Source organism: Neltuma alba, unplaced genomic scaffold (assembly GCF_004799145.2).
Source record: "Neltuma alba isolate B1F8T4 unplaced genomic scaffold, ASM479914v2 tig00004552_pilon, whole genome shotgun sequence".
Lineage (NCBI taxonomy): Eukaryota > Viridiplantae > Streptophyta > Magnoliopsida > Fabales > Fabaceae > Neltuma > Neltuma alba.
This window is the reverse complement of record NW_021633760.1, coordinates 1-18,844: the sequence shown is the minus strand read 5'-3', so window position 1 is coordinate 18,844 and position 18,844 is coordinate 1. Positions and strand designations below refer to the sequence as shown.

The 18,844-nt window shown below is 33.4% G+C and overlaps 2 protein-coding genes across 5 annotated transcripts; one reads left to right on the top strand and one right to left on the bottom strand.

Annotated features, from left to right (window-relative positions):
- Nucleotides 1–11,497: 11,497 nt before the first annotated feature.
- LOC114745159 (methyltransferase-like protein 23) lies at nucleotides 11,498–14,353 on the top strand. Of its 4 annotated transcripts, none has more exons than XM_028933304.1 (9): nucleotides 11,498–11,515; nucleotides 11,869–12,025; nucleotides 12,117–12,221; nucleotides 12,287–12,373; nucleotides 12,529–12,579; nucleotides 12,883–12,976; nucleotides 13,058–13,142; nucleotides 13,228–13,373; nucleotides 14,110–14,353. In XM_028933304.1, exons 2-8 carry the CDS (start codon nucleotides 11,915–11,917, stop codon nucleotides 13,367–13,369), a joined length of 675 nt encoding a protein of 224 aa, XP_028789137.1. In that variant the 5' UTR covers nucleotides 11,498–11,515; nucleotides 11,869–11,914; the 3' UTR covers nucleotides 13,370–13,373; nucleotides 14,110–14,353. The 4 variants fall into 4 exon arrangements, with proteins under 4 accessions (XP_028789137.1, XP_028789136.1, XP_028789135.1 ...); XM_028933303.1 differs by having other exon boundaries at nucleotides 14,101–14,353; XM_028933302.1 differs by lacking the exon at nucleotides 14,110–14,353 and adding an exon at nucleotides 13,651–13,928.
- Nucleotides 14,354–14,515: 162 nt separating this feature from the next.
- LOC114745158 (peroxidase 64-like) lies at nucleotides 14,516–16,081 on the bottom strand. Its single transcript, XM_028933301.1, has 4 exons — nucleotides 15,815–16,081; nucleotides 15,519–15,707; nucleotides 15,230–15,392; nucleotides 14,516–15,121 (listed from the first exon to the last, which is right to left on the bottom strand). The coding sequence occupies exons 1-4, from the start codon at nucleotides 16,016–16,018 to the stop codon at nucleotides 14,727–14,729; spliced, it is 951 nt and encodes a 316-aa protein (XP_028789134.1). The 5' UTR covers nucleotides 16,019–16,081; the 3' UTR covers nucleotides 14,516–14,726.
- Nucleotides 16,082–18,844: the final 2,763 nt, after the last annotated feature.

The window sequence follows — 18,844 nt, the reverse complement described above, 5'->3', positions numbered from 1 at the left end:
CCCACATTTAATTAATAAAAAGTAAACATCATGATTGTGCAAGATTACAAAACAATGAATATCCCATAGGCCCAAAAAAAAATCAGAACATCCTAGTGTCAACTTACCATCAATTTGTTCAGGCCCAAAAAAGAAATAAGAGAAGGAAAAACTTACGGTCAAATGTAAATCTTCGTCTTTCACCTAAAATTATCGACATTTTTTAGAATAACATCATCAGCAATAATCTAATAATTAGTGTCGAGGCCAAAAAAAGAGAAAAAGAAAAATAGTGTCGGGCAAATGGACCTATCAAAATGTGCCCTCAACCTTATCATGCGCCTGCCCCGCGAGACGGGAATATTCAAAAGGACCACAAACAGATTCTTCAATAGTAAGATAAAACTCTTAAAAAAATTTTTAATATAAGAACTAGTTAACTAATTTGAGTATATTAAAAAAATTTGTTAAGTTAATTATTTATAATAATTAAGTGTTGTCTTTCATAGCATACTCTTGCTAATCATATGTATTAATCAGAATTACCATATGATTGAATATTTAACATGAGTAACTACTACAAGGACTACTTTGAAAGAAATGGATATATATGAGAGACAAAATGGATTGAAATCTTATTTTTATGACTAAAATAAAAATCAAACAAAATCTTTATTAAAAACCAGACTTAGTAAATTATTTATCACGAAACTAGTGAGAATATACAAGCAATTTAATAAAATAATAAACCATATCTGATATCTCTATCTATGAATCTCGAATAGGCTCTAGTCTCGAGTTTTTTTTTTGGTAGACAGCTCTAGTCTCGAGTATTAAAGATGCATTTTCCTGTATATATATTTAGAATTTTGCCCCAAAAAAATTTCATTTCACAATGAATAGGTGCACTTCCATGCATGTGACGTATTAATTGCATTCAATTCCGTGTAAAGTTGTTGAAATTCAAGTAAGGTTTTAAACGCCAAGATTGTAAGCGTTTAATTAAGTTTCATTGAGAAAAAGAAAAGAAAAGAGTACTTAGTTCGGTTTAGACCTTAGATGGCTAATATATCAGTCAATAAGTCAATTGTGAAGTTGACAATTTACAGACGGCAAAAAAGAAGTTGACAATTTACAATTAATGAGAATCTAAATCATTTATTATAATTAATAACAATTAATTTCCTTTTTCCAAACAAAAATAGAAAAAAAATTGCATTTACTTAACAATATGGAAACCCTAGTTTGCACCATCGGCGGCAAGAAGAGTACCGTAAGCCTGTAACACTCCCTTAAACTACAAAAGATCTCTAATTCCAGAGTGTGTGTGTGTGTGTGTGTGTGTGAGTGTGTGTGTGTGTGTGTGTGTGTGTGTTTCAATCCTGCAAAGCGAAAATCCCTCGATGATGTAAAGAGAAACAATCCACTCGCTTAAAAGCAGATAAGCAACATCTAACTCGACACCCACCATACAAAATCCAACATTAATTTCATTGCAGGAAAATGAAGTGACATTGGATTTGATTCCACATATGACATGTGTGTGTGTAGACATGCAAGAATAATCAAAGATCACCAGTCAAAATAATTTTAAAGCAAGACGGAACTAGATAGTGCTATAAAACATTGATCTCTTCAATTCCTCGAAGCATATATCTTCCTTGCAGAACTTATATAGCACGAATCGAACATGAACTTAACAGTACTTAAACGAGATGCAAAATAATGTACATGCTCTGAATTAACCTGCAGCTCTGATTCCAAAACCAGATAGATGGAGTAATAAGGCATGTTGGCAAAATCTGGTCACCATCAAGATTTAAAAAAGGAGAAAATGAAATTAAACCAAAAGCATCATGGTTGACCCAAATCTTCGAGCTCGAGGATACTGATCTATTGACACAGATGCAGGATTGACAGTCAAAGAGTAACAGCACTGTTATGATTAGATCGCATCTCATCATGGTCAAGCGCAGCAAAACAACAACAAATGAAACAACCTGCGGGTCCAGATGTACAAGATATGGCTCCTTAATCGTCACAGACACATATTTAGAAGCAAACAGGAATACGACATTATGTTTTAGAAGTCTCTCGCAGCATGATCAGATGCCTGCTGAATCGCCAGGTGTTGGAGGAATATTTTTTCCCTGTTAAAAAAAAATGATGTAAGGACTCAAATAATTATGTTGACATGGGAATTTACAATTGGAAAATGGATAAAGTAAGTGAAGAATAATATATGCCTGCAGGATTGCGGGTAATACGGAATCCAGTTGGAGTTGGATTCTGTAGTCTATCTCATCTTTCATCCACTGGTGAAGCTGAGCTCTCTCTTCTTCAAACTTCCTTTCCAACTCTTTACGCTCCTCTTTAAATTTCCGACTCATCTTTTCACGTTCCTCTCGAAGCTTCATCTCCATTTTGTTCTCCTCATTATCTTCTTCTTTCTGCTTCATTTCCAATTCTTCATGCAATCATCAGAGAGTCAGTAGTCTTTGAACATATACATACACCACAAATTAATGGTAGGAAACCAAATTGGAAGGTAATAATGATATTTTTGAACTGCGAATCACACATGCGGAATTCAAATTAACCTTCGATCCAAACATTCAAAATGGAGGGAAAAAAGTTATATTCAGAATCCATAATTGTCATATCATTTACTAGAGATTCTTTTAATAAGCGTCAAAAAGAGAACAACTTAGACTAACTCTTAAGAAATTATATATATTTCTCTGATCCCAAATATAAGACCCTTATATTTAGGACTGGAGGAGTATATATATATTGACTGATGTTTTGAAAAGTCAACTACCTTTCCACGCCTGTGTCTTGATATCTGTAGGGTGCATCATGTTGTGCCATGCTTCGGCAAGGACTTTTTCGACAAAAGCTTTATGTTCTTCATTTTTGTTCAGCTCAGTGTGAACCTTTGATTTTCTGAAATGTTTTATGATAACCATGTGTGACATCATGATATATATATATATATATAAATAGAGATGAAAGAAATTAAATGACTTAATTAACAGTCATATTTGTAAAAATTTACACGTAAGTACGGAACTCACCCTTTGTTCTTTCCACCAGCCATGCCCTCTTTACGAGTTTGTTCGCCAGTACTCATCATCAGACTGATCTGTTCTTCCTTGGCCTCCAGTTTCAAAAAAATTTCAACGTTAACTCCCCAACACACGAACAGACACATAATACACAAATATATAATAGTAATGCAGAGAAATAATTTATTGAATAAATAACATTAGATGGATATGTCTTGAGGATATGAACTCACTTTCTTTTCAATCATTTCCCTTTCCAGTTCTTTGGCTTTAGGTCCAGGGCGAATTCCATGTAGCGAATACCTTTCTACTTCTTTTAGTGAACGGCATCTTATGTTCGTCTCCATGTGATAGTAAAACTACGCAACAAAAACAATTTCAATACTAAATATTGCTTTATATATCTGTGACCATCCGTTCGTGTGATATAAAAGATAGTACCTTGTCAATTACTCCATTTTTTCGAGTCCTTGGCTCACAAATCCATCCTTCAGGTGTTTCAGATGTTCTCCTCTAAGTGCAACACAACAGCACAAAAGAATAAGTCTACATACAAATAATGTAGACAAAAACTAAATCTCTAAGCTTACTCCCAAAAACAAATATAATAAACTAGTCATTTCATCTGAATAATGAGCCTATAAACTAACTAGTAAGGAAGAAGTTTTCTAAAGAGTATAAATTTTATGAACAAGTTAATTTGCATATACCTTTCTCCCTGAAGAAGTGGATGCGATAGCGGCATCATTTGGTAGTTTATATGACAATGGAAATGCAACAATCGCTTGCTGCTGTGAGGTTGTTTTGGAAGAATCAGCCTGCATTTAAATGGATCAAATGTAGATACATTTCGATTAAGGTTACCCTTATTATATATAAAGAGAAATCATATGTATCATAATATTGAGATGCTTATGAGAAAATAAAACAAACCTTGTTATATATATACACACACACACATAACATTAAAGCACATTAATTGAAAGCATAACATATTGAGAAAGACTCAAATACATTATTGGGCAGCTATGTAAATCTATCTCATGATAATAAATCCCATATTACAATCTCATTAGTGTAATAAAGAAAAAATTATGACTAATTATGTTATAGAAATACATTTGCCTGGGCTTGCATATACGTAATGTTAATGAATCTTAAATAAGTGAGAGCTCTATATGCACCAAATGAAGATTCAATTAGGGCTAGAAATTAAAAGTAGTTATATTGTGCAATGATTATCTCTTTTACAGCTATTACTGTTTTCTTCTTAATTACCTTCTTCTTAGGTTCATTGCACCCTACCCCCACGAGATGTGGACATTGAGTGAGAAATTTAATTTAATCATTATCCTCAAAATGTTTATTCTCAATTGCTACATTTCTATCAAATTTATGATAAAAGATTCACAATTTGGTTGCTAGACACCATCATCTATCACAGGCCTACACCATAACTCGTTCGAAATCATAACTAATTAGCAAGTCTAATTTGATCAAACATTATTTATTTATTCTAGGTCCTCTCCCTTTCAACTTGCAGAACAAAAATTTCCCTCCCCATCAAGTTTATGTCTATGTTCAATTTCACTCTTTGTATTCTCATATCAAATATCAATTGTTGACCTGCAAATAGTGGAAGCTAACAAACATGCCATTATGTTTTAGCTTAGTTAAAATTCATGTTTAATTTGATTAGACTACATATGACAATAATATTGCAATTGACCCTATAAGACAAAGATATTCGTTTCCTCCTTGGTCTTGGCATAGGTTTAGTATGTTTATTAATTAGCAAAAATGACCAACAAACCAAATAATGAATTCATTTCATTTCCAAAATGCCTAAGAGATATTAGTTTAGGATTTTGATGCTTCAAAAACTTAATCTGTGAGAGAATACGACCCTGCTTGTGAGATCGCGATTTTTCAATCTAGTTTTCTTTCAATATAATTACTTACGAGGAGAGTCGTCCATAAAAGAAGGGGGAATTTGTCTAAAAGAATTTGATGTAAGAGTAGAAAAATACAAACATAATTTAGAGAGAAATATCAATAAAACGAGCCAGTAGATCTAGAAAGGTCTGAAGTCGATGAAAATAAGAAAGAAAGAAAAAAAAAAAGCACAAATATAAAATATCCTCGATGTCTACTACCAGATGATTTTGAGGGGTGGAAAATCAATTTATAGTTGAAAATTACTCATTTGAGTGTTGGATCGAAGCCATAGGTTTCTCATCAAATTTTTTAATGGACTATGCATGTGCAAGAGAACCAAACCAAAATTATCCCAAAAAAAGTATAAGAAAAAGACACAAAATATTTTTAAAGAATTGAAAGAGGGAAGAAGATCGCATGACCATGAAGGATTTGCAAGATAGGATAATAAAGTCATAAAATCTTGGGGGAGAATATTAAAAAAAAAATTAATTGAGCAAGTTACATACCGTATCTTTTTCTCGATCATCACCTGAAGTATCATTCGCCTGTAGATCTAAAGTGAAATTCATTTCTGCCGATGAAGCAGAGGAGATGAGTTAGAAAATGAGATTACTTGGAACTTTAGATGTGAATGAACGAATAAGAATAGAGCAGCTCTTTAAAATTTAAAGAGACTGCGGACAAAGTAAAGTAACTGTTACTATGTCACTTATTATGGATTGCGTGCATATATTTCACTCTAGAAGTCTCTATTAGTAAAAGTGATTATTATGCATATATAGTATTATGAATAAATTTTGTTTGGAAACAATGTAATGTATTAAATATGTTTTTGACAAAGAGCAACGCAAATTTAAGTTGTTTACTTTTTCAATGATTTCAAAATACATCTCCTACAATGAATATAAAAAAAATTTAGGTTTTACGGTCGTTCTAGTGATGTTTTAAAAAACACCATTGGAGCAAAAAATTTAATGACAATTTTCCAAAATTGCCATCATTTAGTGACAATATTGAAAAACTAAAAATATTTTTTGAATTGACAATAAATATATGCACAAAGCTAAAAAATTATTTGAAAAACATCGGAGTATATATGGTGGCTTTGCTTGTATTCACTTGTTAGAGTATGAAATAGCTGGCAGCAATATACTCACTATTATACCTTCATCAAAAATATTTTAAACTTAAAAAAATTCGACAAACAAAATTTCAAAAGAAACATTAGCAAATGTTTTCAAGGAAACCGCCCCTTTCATGCCACAACATCAATACGACATTAGCTTTTGGCATCAAATAAAACTATTCCGAAAATGTGGCAACATTATTTGTGGGATTTTGAAAAATAGTTGATAGACTGACGACAATGTTTTACCATCGGAGGTTGAAAATTATTCATGTTCTTATTTTAACAATAGCGTTAGCTCTAAGACTATCAATAAAATTTAAAATAAAACTGCCACGGTTTAATAAGAACATCACACAATAAAGTTTACGAGAACTAAGCAAATTCACCAGGGCCCTATGCCCACACTATAAGCGCCCATACATATGATATATATGGTAATAATTAATTCTTTCTAACTTAATATTTGTTGGTTTATGTATACATTTTTGCCTAATTTCAATAAATATTTGTTTTTAAATTGTCTAATATTGTTATTATATAAACCAAGTGGGAGGAAAGCTTTTTCTTATTTTGGGGCATGTGGAGTAAAGATCTATAATTACTATCATCAATTGGACGTATAAAAGACACGTGAGGGGGTAAGACCAACTTATGATAATAAAGCTGCAACAAAAACGGTGTAAATAATACCATTGCGTAAAATATTTCCGCGTTCGCATATGCATGATCACGAGAAATAAAGCCATATATCTTTTAGGTGTTTCAGATGTTTAATATTTTCCTCTAATACGTAGGATAATAATAGTACAACCATGATAAGCATGAACATTAGAGTTAATTGAAAATATAACACGTAGAGAAAAGCCCAAAATCATTGTTGAGAGAACGTAAATCTCATCTAATTATAACTAGATCTTATAATCTAATATATGTAAACAAAAAAACTCATGATTAATGATAAAGCTATACGTTTCCCCTTGGTTGTACTCCTAAACAAAACAAGAGCTTAATATATATACCCAGTGAAAAATAAGGGGGTGTTTGGATGGTATGAGAAGTAATTTTGAAAAGTACTTTTCCGCATATCGAGATAAACTCCTCTACATATTTATTTCGTATACTGTAAAATCACTTCTAAAATCATAATTTGGTTTCCATCTAAACACTTTCTTAATCACAATTGATGCTGTGGCCGCATTTATTTGTGGATTAGAGGCTAAATTCATTGCTATTTCGTTATTTTGTATGTGCATCTAAAATTGAATTCATTTCCTATAATGATATATATATTTATATAGATGAATTTGAAATATGAGATTATTTAAAATTTTAAATTTGTGCGAGAATAAGAATAAGACAGCCCTTCAAAACATAAACAGATCATATTAGACAATTAAGTAAGACAATTTTTGTTGTGTTATTTACTATAAATTGCATGCTTACATTTTACTCTCAATAAGCCTCCTTTAGTAATAATGATTATTATGAATAATATTTTATTTGTTTTTACCAAATATCTAAAAGCATACATTTAAAAATGAAGATAAATTTTCTTCTTGATAACAATGTGATGTTTAAACACACTTTTGACATTTTTTTTGTTGTTGCAAATTTTGATAACTTTCTTTTTCTGGAATTTCAAGATTCGAGATACATCCCCCACAGTTAACACAATCGAGTTTTAGTGACAGTCTTAAATACTACTTCTGGTTCTTAATATAAGAATTTATTTGACTTTTATTTTGGTTCTAAATATAAGACTCTAATCCACTTTGTCTCTCATATTTATACATTTTTTTTCAAAGTAACCCTTCTAATAATAAGAGTTCTAGTCAATACACTTGATTAGCAATGATATTTTAGAAAAGACAACACCTATTTAGGATAAATAATTAACTCAACTTACTTCCTTAATCTCCTCAAATTAGTTAACTGACTCTTATAATTAGAACTAGTATTGTTCTTAAAGTCACCGCAATAGCCTAAACCAACAAATGGTCCTTCTAGGCTCTGGGTCATTAAAATAAGAATTGCTGACATCATCATTACGTACAAGGTATCACTATGCACGATGCATAGCGCAATAAGCCAATAATAAAGAGTCATTGTAAATAGTAAATGTATTTTAGAATATATATACACACGCATGAACGTTTTCTATGTTAAGGTAATATAATTTTTAGTTCTTTAGTTTTGTTCTCATTTAGATTTTAGTTTTTAAAATTTTAAACTATAAGTTTTAATCCTTCAAAAAATAAAATAATCTAAATTTTTATTAAATTTTAGGGACTAATATTTTAAATTAAAAAAACTTGAACGATCAAAACACATGATTTGAAATATAAGAGATGAAAACCAAAATAAGAATAAATTTAAAGAACTAAACTTTGTATTAACCCCTACTATCTTACATTTTGCTTCACTTAATTATGAGCATATATTTTAAATTTACAATCTTTCCTAGCTTAAAATTTTGTGTTCATTAATTGTACATTTACATTAATTAAATTAATTTGTGTCCATCTAAAATTCTATCCAAAAATGTTATTTATATTATTATTATTATTATTATTTAGACATAACTAGTTACTTGCACCTTTGGAGCTGGATTTTATCAACTTGATGATCTTGAAAATTTATTAATAACAAATTGAACGGCTTTGGTGATTAGAGTAATTATCAATGTTCATGATTTATGGAGTGTTTAAATAGAAACTAAACTATGGTTTTAAAAGTGTTTTTACGATATACAAAATAAATATGTGAAGGAGTTTGTCTCGTTTTGCGGAAAAGTGCTTCTAAGAAACATTTTTGGATGCTTCCAAACACCACCTTAAAAGTCGGACTGTGGTCTAAATTATAGTTAAGCCAATCATGAGTGAATTAACATATATTTTATATAATATATGCTCACAAAACAATAACATATAATAAAAAATAAATATTTAAATTAAAAAAATATGATTGAAAGAAGGCAATATCTATCAATACTAGATACTTATTTCATAATTGATAATTTATAGCTTTAAATATATAAACAAAACTACATGTTTTTATCTTCATTTTCCAATACTCACTAAGCATAAATATGTATAAATTATAGCACTAAAATTTAAAAATAAAAATATAGTTTTTAAATTCCAATCCAATTCTTAAAACCAAAATTCATGCAAACTCAAAAAATGAAAAAAATTATATTAACTATTTTGGTTTTATAAAAAGAGCTAATTTCTTATTTTGTAACACCAAGCGATTTTTTTTGGCCTCCTTTCCATGAAGTAATACTACTTCTTTTACCCGAATACTCCTGGCCTAGTGGTGACTGGCTAGGCCACAAGTGAGGCGAGTCTCTGCTCTTTGAGGGCGGGGGTTCGAATCCTCACTTGTTTAAAAGGGTACCGGGGAGGGCTTTACTTGTCGCCCGGCCCGAATCCGGACTAGTCGATCGCTCGGGTACAACTGGCCCAAAGAGGCTAGGGCCCAGAAAAGACGCGGTTGGATACCGGATGGTTTATATCAAAAAATACTACTTCTTCTAGTTCTTAACATAAGAATTAATTAACTAATTTGAGTAAATTAAGAAAGTTTGTTAAGTTAGTTATTTATAATAATTAGGTATTATCTTTTTTAGAATACCCTTACTAATAATATGTATTAGTTATAACTACCATTTGATGTAATCTTTAACATGTATAGCTACTGTAATGACTACTTTAGAAAAAATAGATAAATATGAGTGATAAAATAAATTGAACTCTTGTACAGCTGGAAAATAGCAAAATAATATCAGAACCCTCTAAAAATTCCTCGGCAATACAAAAATTTCTCGCAGGTCAGAACGATTGAAATCTGTTCATTTCCTTTACTCGCGTTCTGTTTGGTCTGCAATAATGAAGATATTGATTAAGAAAAACAGAGGGCAAGGCAAGAAAGAAGAGAGTGTATATTCACAATGACGCGTTTCAATATTCTGATTCAGAACGCTTCATAACAAAGAAAAATGGTTAGACACCTCCACACACAGAAAAACATTTACCATCTTTGAGAACAAATTCCCACGTACATTCAAAACTTCTTGGTGGGTATGTGTGTGTGTGTGTGTATTAAAACGGAGAAGGAAAAGAACACAACTTTATTCAGATATTCTTTGTATACTTTAAGTTGTTCCATTTTGAATATGGGCCAATGTGCGTCTCATCACAGAAATCATTACAAGTACGGAAGTTGTGGTTCTTCTTGTAGAAGAAGACAAGGCTGCTTTGGCATGGTGAAGGAGAAGGGGTCCAGGTTCTATATTGCTACAAGATGCATAAAGATGCTAATTAGTTGGCACAAGTATGGCAAACGTTGAGCACCCCTTTTATTTCTTTTCTTTTTGTTTCTTCGAGTTTAGATCAATAGTTTCTGTCTTTTCTATTTTGTATATAACCAGCATTGATTTAGACAATTTTGTATGTCACAGTCAAGCGATGAATGTTAGTTCATTAACAGGAAAAAGAACAGAGCTGAGCCATATGATTGTGAACAAAATTGTGATTAAGCCTTGACTTACCCGAGATTATAAAAACCAGCGTTAAATAATTGTTTAGATACAATTTTTTAACCATAGCTGAACCATATGATTGAATACCTAGCTAATGTTGCTAAAGCTGAGAAATTAGCGAAGGACTGAGGTTATTTGGGACAAAGAAGAAATTTACTGCAGGTAAAGGTGAGGATTTAGTATAATGCTATATTTTATTTTTATTTTTTCCCCCGCTTCATCACTGTGCAGAGATGGGAAAGGAACAAAGAATACATGGGTGCTGTTTAGGGGAAGCTAAGAGATACATAAACAGATGCTGAGTTTGAGAAATTGTGCATAGATTTTATCTTGTTCTACTAGTTCTGAAGTATGGGAATACGATGACTACTGTGAGGGATATAGAATGAAATGCTCATTAGAGCAGCTTCAAAGGCAAGATGTTAAAGAGAGAGCTCACCAACGGACCAGACGCAGCGTCTCAGGTCTGTTTTATCAGGGTTCTTTATTCCTAAGGTGGAGAAGCCTGAAAGTTGCGGGGCATGATAGACCCATAGGGTTGTGAAGATCATAGCTAAGATTATGACATATTGTACGAAGAGCATTTTATGAAGGGTGACCTTAATAACTTCCCAGAGCTCTGATTTTAGATACCATCATCTTTGCTTTTCAGTACTTGAGGAGCGGGAAGAAGGGCAGGAACTACGAATTTTGTTTGAAAGTTAAGATGAACAAGGCTTCCAACGGCCATGAAAAAATGTGGAGAATAGAGGCTTACAGCAGATTTTGAAAAGTTCAATTAGCAAGACAGGTGAGAAACGTAACAGAGTGGACTAAAGCTAGAAATGGAGTTCATGAATGCATGAAGAGCCGAAGGTCATGGTGTTCAAATTTTATGGAAATCATTTTATGTGACCCCCTGTTCATAGCTGGTTCAATGGTTTCTTTGACAGATTTTCACCCGTCTTTAAAGTTGGTTTGGATAAATTACAGACTAAATAAATTATTGACTTTCCAGATTTGGGGTCAAATCGGCAACTTTAGTCCAAATTTTTTCCCTAAAAATTAAATATTTGGAAAAAAAAAAAGCTATAGCTTTAAAGAAAAACAATGGTAACATTGGTGATACGTAGAACTTGGAAAAAAGAATAATTTTTAAAGTTTATCCAATAAAATAGATTTTATAGCGGCGATTTTCCTCGAGACGCATCGAAATACGCTCGGAGTAGGTGGAGCAGAGCGGCGTAGCACTCGAAGGTTTCGAAGAGTGAGGATATGGAAGGCGATGACTTGGATGATGAAGCACTTCCCAGCATGACGACCATTTCTCGGCACAACTTCGGCGATGACTCTGAAAAGCCGGACTTGTGCATCTCCGTCATAGAGGTCCCCTTTTTCCCAGACGCTCGATTCTCTTCTTAATTTGGAACCTAACCATACCGTGTTATTTCCATATGTTGTTGGTGACTTAACACAGAATATGAAGGAAGACTATGGCCTTTTCGTCTGGCCTTGCAGTATAGTTTTAGCTGAGTATGTTTGGCAACAAAGGCAACGGTTTTCTGGGACTAGTGTTGTCGAGGTATGATTTTAGTTCAAGGATTGGCTTATGTCCGCAATGTTGTTCATCTGGCTGTTTCCATGCAGCTTGGCGCTGGAACATCCTTGCCTGGTTTGGTTGCTGCAAAAGTGGGAGCTGATGTCACTCTTACAGATGACTCTAGTAGATTAGAGGTATTGCTTATTATGGATTTGCAATTTGAGGTTCTTGAAGTGAAATACTTTAAATTCTCCTTCTTTGGTATACCTTGTTTGACTGTTGTGTCTTATCTACTATGGCTGGAACTTCTATATCTGTGAACTGATTGCTGATTGTTTTGGAGCTGCAGGTGCTTGACAACATGCGTAAAGTTTGTGACTTGAATAAACTTAATTGCAATGTGAGATATCACCAAGTTCCTGTCTCAACTATTCCATCTTTTACAAACTTCCTGTCTCAACTATTCCATCTTTTACAAACTATGGGCATAAATATGCTCGGACTCTACAGCTTAAAGCTGTAATGATGCGATATAATATCATGATTTCACCCTTTCTGTGTCTAATGTGCCTTTTTTAATAGTGGGTGTCTCCAAGCCCAACTATCATTCCCTTGCACATATAATATGCCTCGGTCACGATTCCAAAATTTTATTTTGGCGTTCTTTCTCTGTTTCCTTAATGGATTTCCTTTTATTTTGTAGGTGCTGGGATTGACATGGGGAGTGTGGGATTCATCCATATTCAATTTACAGCCCGAAGTTATTCTTGGGGCTGATGTTTTGTATGACTCAAATGGTGAAAAAGTATTCATTTTTTTGTGTACCAACTTTCCTATATAGGTTGAGCAGGAACGTTGATTCTTTTCATCTCGTTCAGCCTTTGATGACCTCTTTGCTACTGTGACATTCCTGCTTCAAAAATCTCCTGGTTCAGTCTTTATGACATCATATCATAATCGGAGGTACATTTTGATCTGTACTATGCTTTGTGCCTGAGATACATTTGCTCTCTTCTATATTCCAAGTTATCCATCAAATCATGTGCAGTGGGCACCACCTTATCGAGTTTTTAATGGTAAAATGGGGCTTGAAATGTGTCAAGCTTCTTGATGGGTTTTCTTTCCTGCCACCCTGCAAGGCATCTGTGCTAAGTGGCAACATTCAATTGGCAGAAATAACTCTTATCTGAAAAGGTAAAGCTTAAGGTGGTTCATATTTGTCAAATAACTGTCAGAATCTTTTTGGTGACACTATGGCATTACTGTTGTCATATTGGTGCTTGTTGCTTTCAGGCTTCACGTTATACTCTATAATATCAAGTAGTACAGTTAACCATGTAATTGTTTATTTACTCACTAATCACAATTTATGTGTAAAAACAATTAATCAGATAGAGTCCTTCTCTTCCTTCTATATTTTGTTGTTGCTTGCTATTAAAATTGACTGATTATTGATGTGGTTTCTTTGTAGAGGGAGCCAAGATGCTATGTGATCTGGAATTCTCTGGCATTGCCATTGCCATTGTCATTATTTTGATTTCAGAGCTTCTAAAGTACAATTTGGGCTTGTTTTGATCTGCTCTTGAGAGTTATTACGCATTCAATTGTTGCAAAATTTGCAGAGATGTCAACACAATGGACATTTGTATCTCTGTTACTGTCAAATGACTCTGAATCTTTTAATTCTTCTGAGTAGACAACTTTAATTAATTGTTTTTTGCAATAAAAATTGTTTCATCTTGTATGATATTTCAGCCTTTTTTCCCCTCCTTATAAACACTTCAACAACAATAGTAACAAACATTATCTTACTAAATAGGGTCGGCTATATGAATCGTATTTTTCTTATTAAATAGGGTCGGCTATATGGATCATATTTTGTTATTGTGCTCTATTAACAATGAGATAAACCATTCACCAGCTTTTTTAGGAGCGACCGGCGATGGATGGTAATGATTATGAAAAAAGGAAAACAGAACGTGGATGCTTAAACACCACATCAATCGGCTTATAAATTGCACTGTCTGCTTTCAAGCCATGTTTGTTTTGTTGGACTGGTTTAATTCAGTAGAGTTTATAAACTTTTATCCAGATTACAAGATTGAAGAGATTCTGCAATTTAATAATGCCATTTGTTCTCTATGTTCGCAATGAGATCATTTGAATTTCGTTCCCTCGGATTAAGACGCAAATCACATCATCCCTGGTAGTTGCATTTGTTGGATGTGTTGCTGGCGAGATTGAATTCATAATTTCGCAAAGAAACTCGCGTCACAGATAAGGAGAGTGCCTATGTTATGTTTCCTAGAGTGTAATATATATCTTGGCACTTCAAGTGACCAGACATGCAAATATTATCACCAATTTATAGATTAGCTCTTAAAGATCTTGAGTTTCATTACAACCAGATAAAAAAATCTTTTCTCAGCATCATGAGATTAGCAATTTCTTGACATCTTGCAGGTATGATCTACAGCTGTCATACCTTCAGATTATTTTCAAATTTGTAGCTTATCCTGAATTAGACAGAGCACTAAGATAGATATCCTAGTTGACAACCCTGCAGTTCTCCCTAATCTCCTGCCCACCATTGATGCTACTCATTTTGATCATCGAATTGGCAAAAGATTTGAAGAAGGCCTCTTTTGAGGTAGCAAACTTAGTCACCAATTCCTTAGTCTTTGGGGTATCAAGCAGAGCTTGGTCAGAAGAAAATAAGCTCTTCCCTTGGAGGATTGCCTTGAAATATGTGTTATCAAAAGTAGCCGAAGAAGGGTCCATGGTGGTGCCAGCCTTCTTTGCCTGATTTTTCAGTGGACAAATTGACTTCAATTTTCCAGCAAAGGACGGATTTAATGAAGGATCCACATCGTGCGTAGCATTGAAATTGTGGATTCTGTTTTGGAAGGACGAACAATGAGAGAAACCTAAAGTGTGTCCTCCTGCATCGAATCAAAAGATGTGTTACTCTAAAAAATTTTCAGACATATATTGGAATAGAATATGCTTAGATGAAAGTACTGGAAATGTGGATCTTTAGATTTGCTTACCTGACAACGCGACCAGATCCTCTGTCGACAGACCTCTTTGAGAGAAGCTCTGCAGCAACTGTGATATGTTGAAGGTGGGTGCTGGCAATTGTCTGGTTTCACTGGCCAGAGATGTTCTACCATCCTTTCTTCCTTTAGGTACATCCCAAGCTGGACCTCCAGACTGTAAAATTTAAAATAAGATATGCATCAGAGAGTTCATAGCTGCAAACTCACTGAAACTAACCAAACACATCAATGCCAAGGACCAAATAGTTATTCAAATCTGTACTGAACTTTGTTTTCTTACCAGAAAAACTGCATCCCTTGCTGCTAGTGCTAGGATGTCAGCACAAGAGACCACACCGGGGCATGACTTTTCTACTTCGCTCTTCACATTATCAATGACATAGAATGCGTGCAAAGAAATATTTGGCGGCCCATCCTTTTCTGCTTTTTTGTTTCCTTTTGATTTTAGCAGCACTGAGGCATCGCATCCCTTTGGAATTAAGGGGGAAAATCAGTTCAAGTCAGTTCAGGAAGATGTATGAGTGAATGAAAAGCAGAGTAGAAGGGAAGGCAAAAGGCAGGTCTTAGTGTCATTACCCTAATGAAACAATCATGGAAGTGCATTCGAAGAAGTGCTGCAGGAACAGTTTTGTCCTTAGAAGCTGCTTTCCCCACGACCTTGGCAACAATGAACTCCAGATCAGGGCATGTCTTCTCATAGTGGTTGAGGCTAAGTGAATTACCTAAAGGAACTGCTGAGAACAAAATAATTGAGCTCATGACTGCAATTATGACAGCCATTTTAACTAGAAGACTTAATGATCTTCAGCTTTTGGTTGTGGAAATCAAAGATGAATAAAGTGGGTATTTATAGAGAGAAAAAAATAGATTAGTTATGGGTGGGGATATGTGGCCCCAGTTAACCATCATTTAGTTAAGCAAGCCTGCATTTGTAGTAACGTTTAAGCATCCTCATTATTAAAAACAACCTCTTTAATACTTTGTAGACTGAAGGTTAAACCTCCGGTAGTTTGTAGTGTCTTGGTGCCTGAGCGATATTAGATACTTACTCCAAGGAAAGTGAAGATAATTGAGGAAGCCGGAGGGAAAAAACTCTGGTAGGTTGTGGCGTATTATGGTTACTGTGGTAATTTGGATCTTCAATCTTCACTTTGTACTTGTTTTCTGTTGCTCAACTTTAACGGTTTAGGCTTGACATCTCAATCTTTTTTGCCCCCCAAATATCGAGTTTAAATCTCTCAGACTTCATCTAGACAACGTAGAGGCCCAATAGCAGAGAACAGAGAAATTATGGGCAGAAAAGCCGGATTATGGTCTGATTTGGATTATGCACTCCTCTTATGCCCCCCAACTTCATAAGTATTTAGATGGAATTTAAACTGTTCAGCTTCCGTTTTGGGGTGAAATTTCCTTCTTTTGGAGTTCTGACATTTGAATCATTTTTTCTTGTTTTTTTTGAATTATTACATCTGAATCATTGAGGTAATGAGATTTGATATAAAAGGCACAAACGCTCAAAGACATACGATAAATTGAGGAGTCATTATGATTGATGTTCTTTTCGTTTTGAGAGATAATTACGCGAGTTCCACTTTTAATCTGATGGACTTGATAATGATGACTGGTAAGCTTGTAGCATCACGTTTGCTGCAGCATAATAAGGGATATGAGATTACTTTATGGAATTGTCCTGATTTGAGAGGCGATGAGATATTGGAATCTTAAAGGTTAGTACGATCTTTCTGGGATGGTACTACATTTTGGAGTTGAGTAAATAGGGGCCTTGGGTTTAAGATCCATGCGTTTTATTTGAATGAGGTGGAAGGTCACAGATCAGAACCAGCCAAATCAACTTATAGATTTTCTGCATTGGATTCTTGTTAGCTAGGAATGTCTTTTGGTGGTTCCGGTTGAGCTATCCAAGTTGTTATTTTTGTGTGGCCAGAACCTCAAACTTAAATTGCGAGTCTTCAACTTTGTTTATGACTTAGTCAACTGGGGTATTTCTGTTAATATTATTTATTGTTATTTTCGTTTCCCATTTGATTATCAAGGTCTCAAATGAAGCTTCGTGTGTGTTTCAAGGAGAAATGGTTATCCGATAAGGGTCCACTAAGTACATAACCCGTTTGCCTGTATATAGAGGAGAAGTATTTCTTTCTATTGTACAAAAATTGGTTAATTAAGATAATCAATATCAATATTTATTATGTTAATGAGGGTTTTATTACTTTTCAACTCAGATGATAGGGATTTTTATTTATAAAATTATGTTATTATTTTTTATTCAAAGGGTCTTTAAAAATTGACCTTTACCAAGAAGGGGAAAAAACTTGAGCAGTGATAAAAATGACACATGTCTATATGACTTAACCTTGATGAGCTAGATTTGAATTCGACATTGGATGATTTCAAGGATGAGTAATATTCATATTTAAAGCTTATATTTTTCAATTAGAAAATATGTTTATTTACATTGTGATGTTTGTTACATTTAAAGAGATTAAAATTTAAGAATAAAATCTGGAGCATCTATTTTAATTTAAATGATCAGAATTAATTTAAAGATCAGAACGAACAGGTTTGATAGGAGTCTCTCCCTTTCACACGCAAGCCTGATATGACCGGGCAACAAACTCATTTGACTCGACTTTTTCTTCCACTAAGTTTTGTTTTTGAATTTTCAAAAGCCATGTAACCACAAAAAAATTATTATCTTTTTTTTTTAATACCGAAACCAGAAAATTATTATCAGAACAAAAAAAGAAACTTAGAAATTGGTTACAATGAAACCCAAAAAAAAAAAAAATCATGTTGAGTTCTCACATATGGTTATATCATAATTAAGATGGATAGAAAAAATTTAAAGGAATGTTTAGATATCTCTAGAAGTACTTTTTAAAAGTATTTTTTCACAAATCAAGACACACTGCTTTATATACTTATTTTGTATATTATAAAATCATTTCTAAAAATCATAATTTAGTTTTTATCCAAACACCTCTTAAAAGCAACAAAAGCAACACAAGACAAAATGGAAATTTTTCATCTAAAGTGGTTCAAATCATCATTATTTACAAAAGTAAATGTACGCTTATTAGATTGGGGGTAAAAGAATGAATAAATAGAGAGGATTCGATCTGAATTCAGATGTGTGAAGAAAAAGGAAGCGTTAGTTATTCAACCATGGTTCAATCCAAAAGAACAAGAATAAATCGTATCACTGCAACTAATCTTACGCATCAGAGCACAAGACAAGAAGAGTTCAGCAAAAACGCAGATCACGGCCTTCGCCACATCTCAGAGCTAAAAAAGCGGGAAAAAGACGATAGGCAAATATAGGATCTTCTATATGATTTATATCTATGCCAAATACATTATTATTTTACATACACGGGGAAAAATTTTGTGAAGCAATAGCATGATGCTTCTCTTTTTCACCCAGCCGAAGTATTTTACCCTACACTTCGAATAATACAAAAATTTTCTGAATGTGAAGAACATTTTCTGAATTAATTTTAAATCAAACAAAAATGGATTTCAATATATATAGATGAGAACGAGGGATGGAGAGGCAGAACCTACCTTTGTAAGACTCAACATCAA

What these genes read in the sequence shown, in the direction of transcription:
- LOC114745159 (XM_028933304.1), top strand. Translation starts at nt 11,915, where the DNA reads ATGGAAGGCGATGACTTGGATGATGAAGCACTTCCCAGCATGACGACC. An exon ending in ATGACTCTAGTAGATTAGAG is followed by an intron (nt 12,374 to 12,528) that starts GTATTGCTTATT and finishes TTGGAGCTGCAG; the next exon opens with GTGCTTGACAACATGCGTAA. An exon ending in TGTTTTGTATGACTCAAATG is followed by an intron (nt 12,977 to 13,057) that starts GTGAAAAAGTAT and finishes CATCTCGTTCAG; the next exon opens with CCTTTGATGACCTCTTTGCT.
- LOC114745158 (XM_028933301.1), bottom strand. Translation starts at nt 16,018, where the DNA reads ATGGCTGTCATAATTGCAGTCATGAGCTCAATTATTTTGTTCTCAGCA. An exon ending in TCCATGATTGTTTCATTAGG is followed by an intron (nt 15,708 to 15,814) that starts GTAATGACACTA and finishes TTAATTCCAAAG; the next exon opens with GGATGCGATGCCTCAGTGCT. An exon ending in GGATCTGGTCGCGTTGTCAG is followed by an intron (nt 15,122 to 15,229) that starts GTAAGCAAATCT and finishes GATTCGATGCAG; the next exon opens with GAGGACACACTTTAGGTTTC.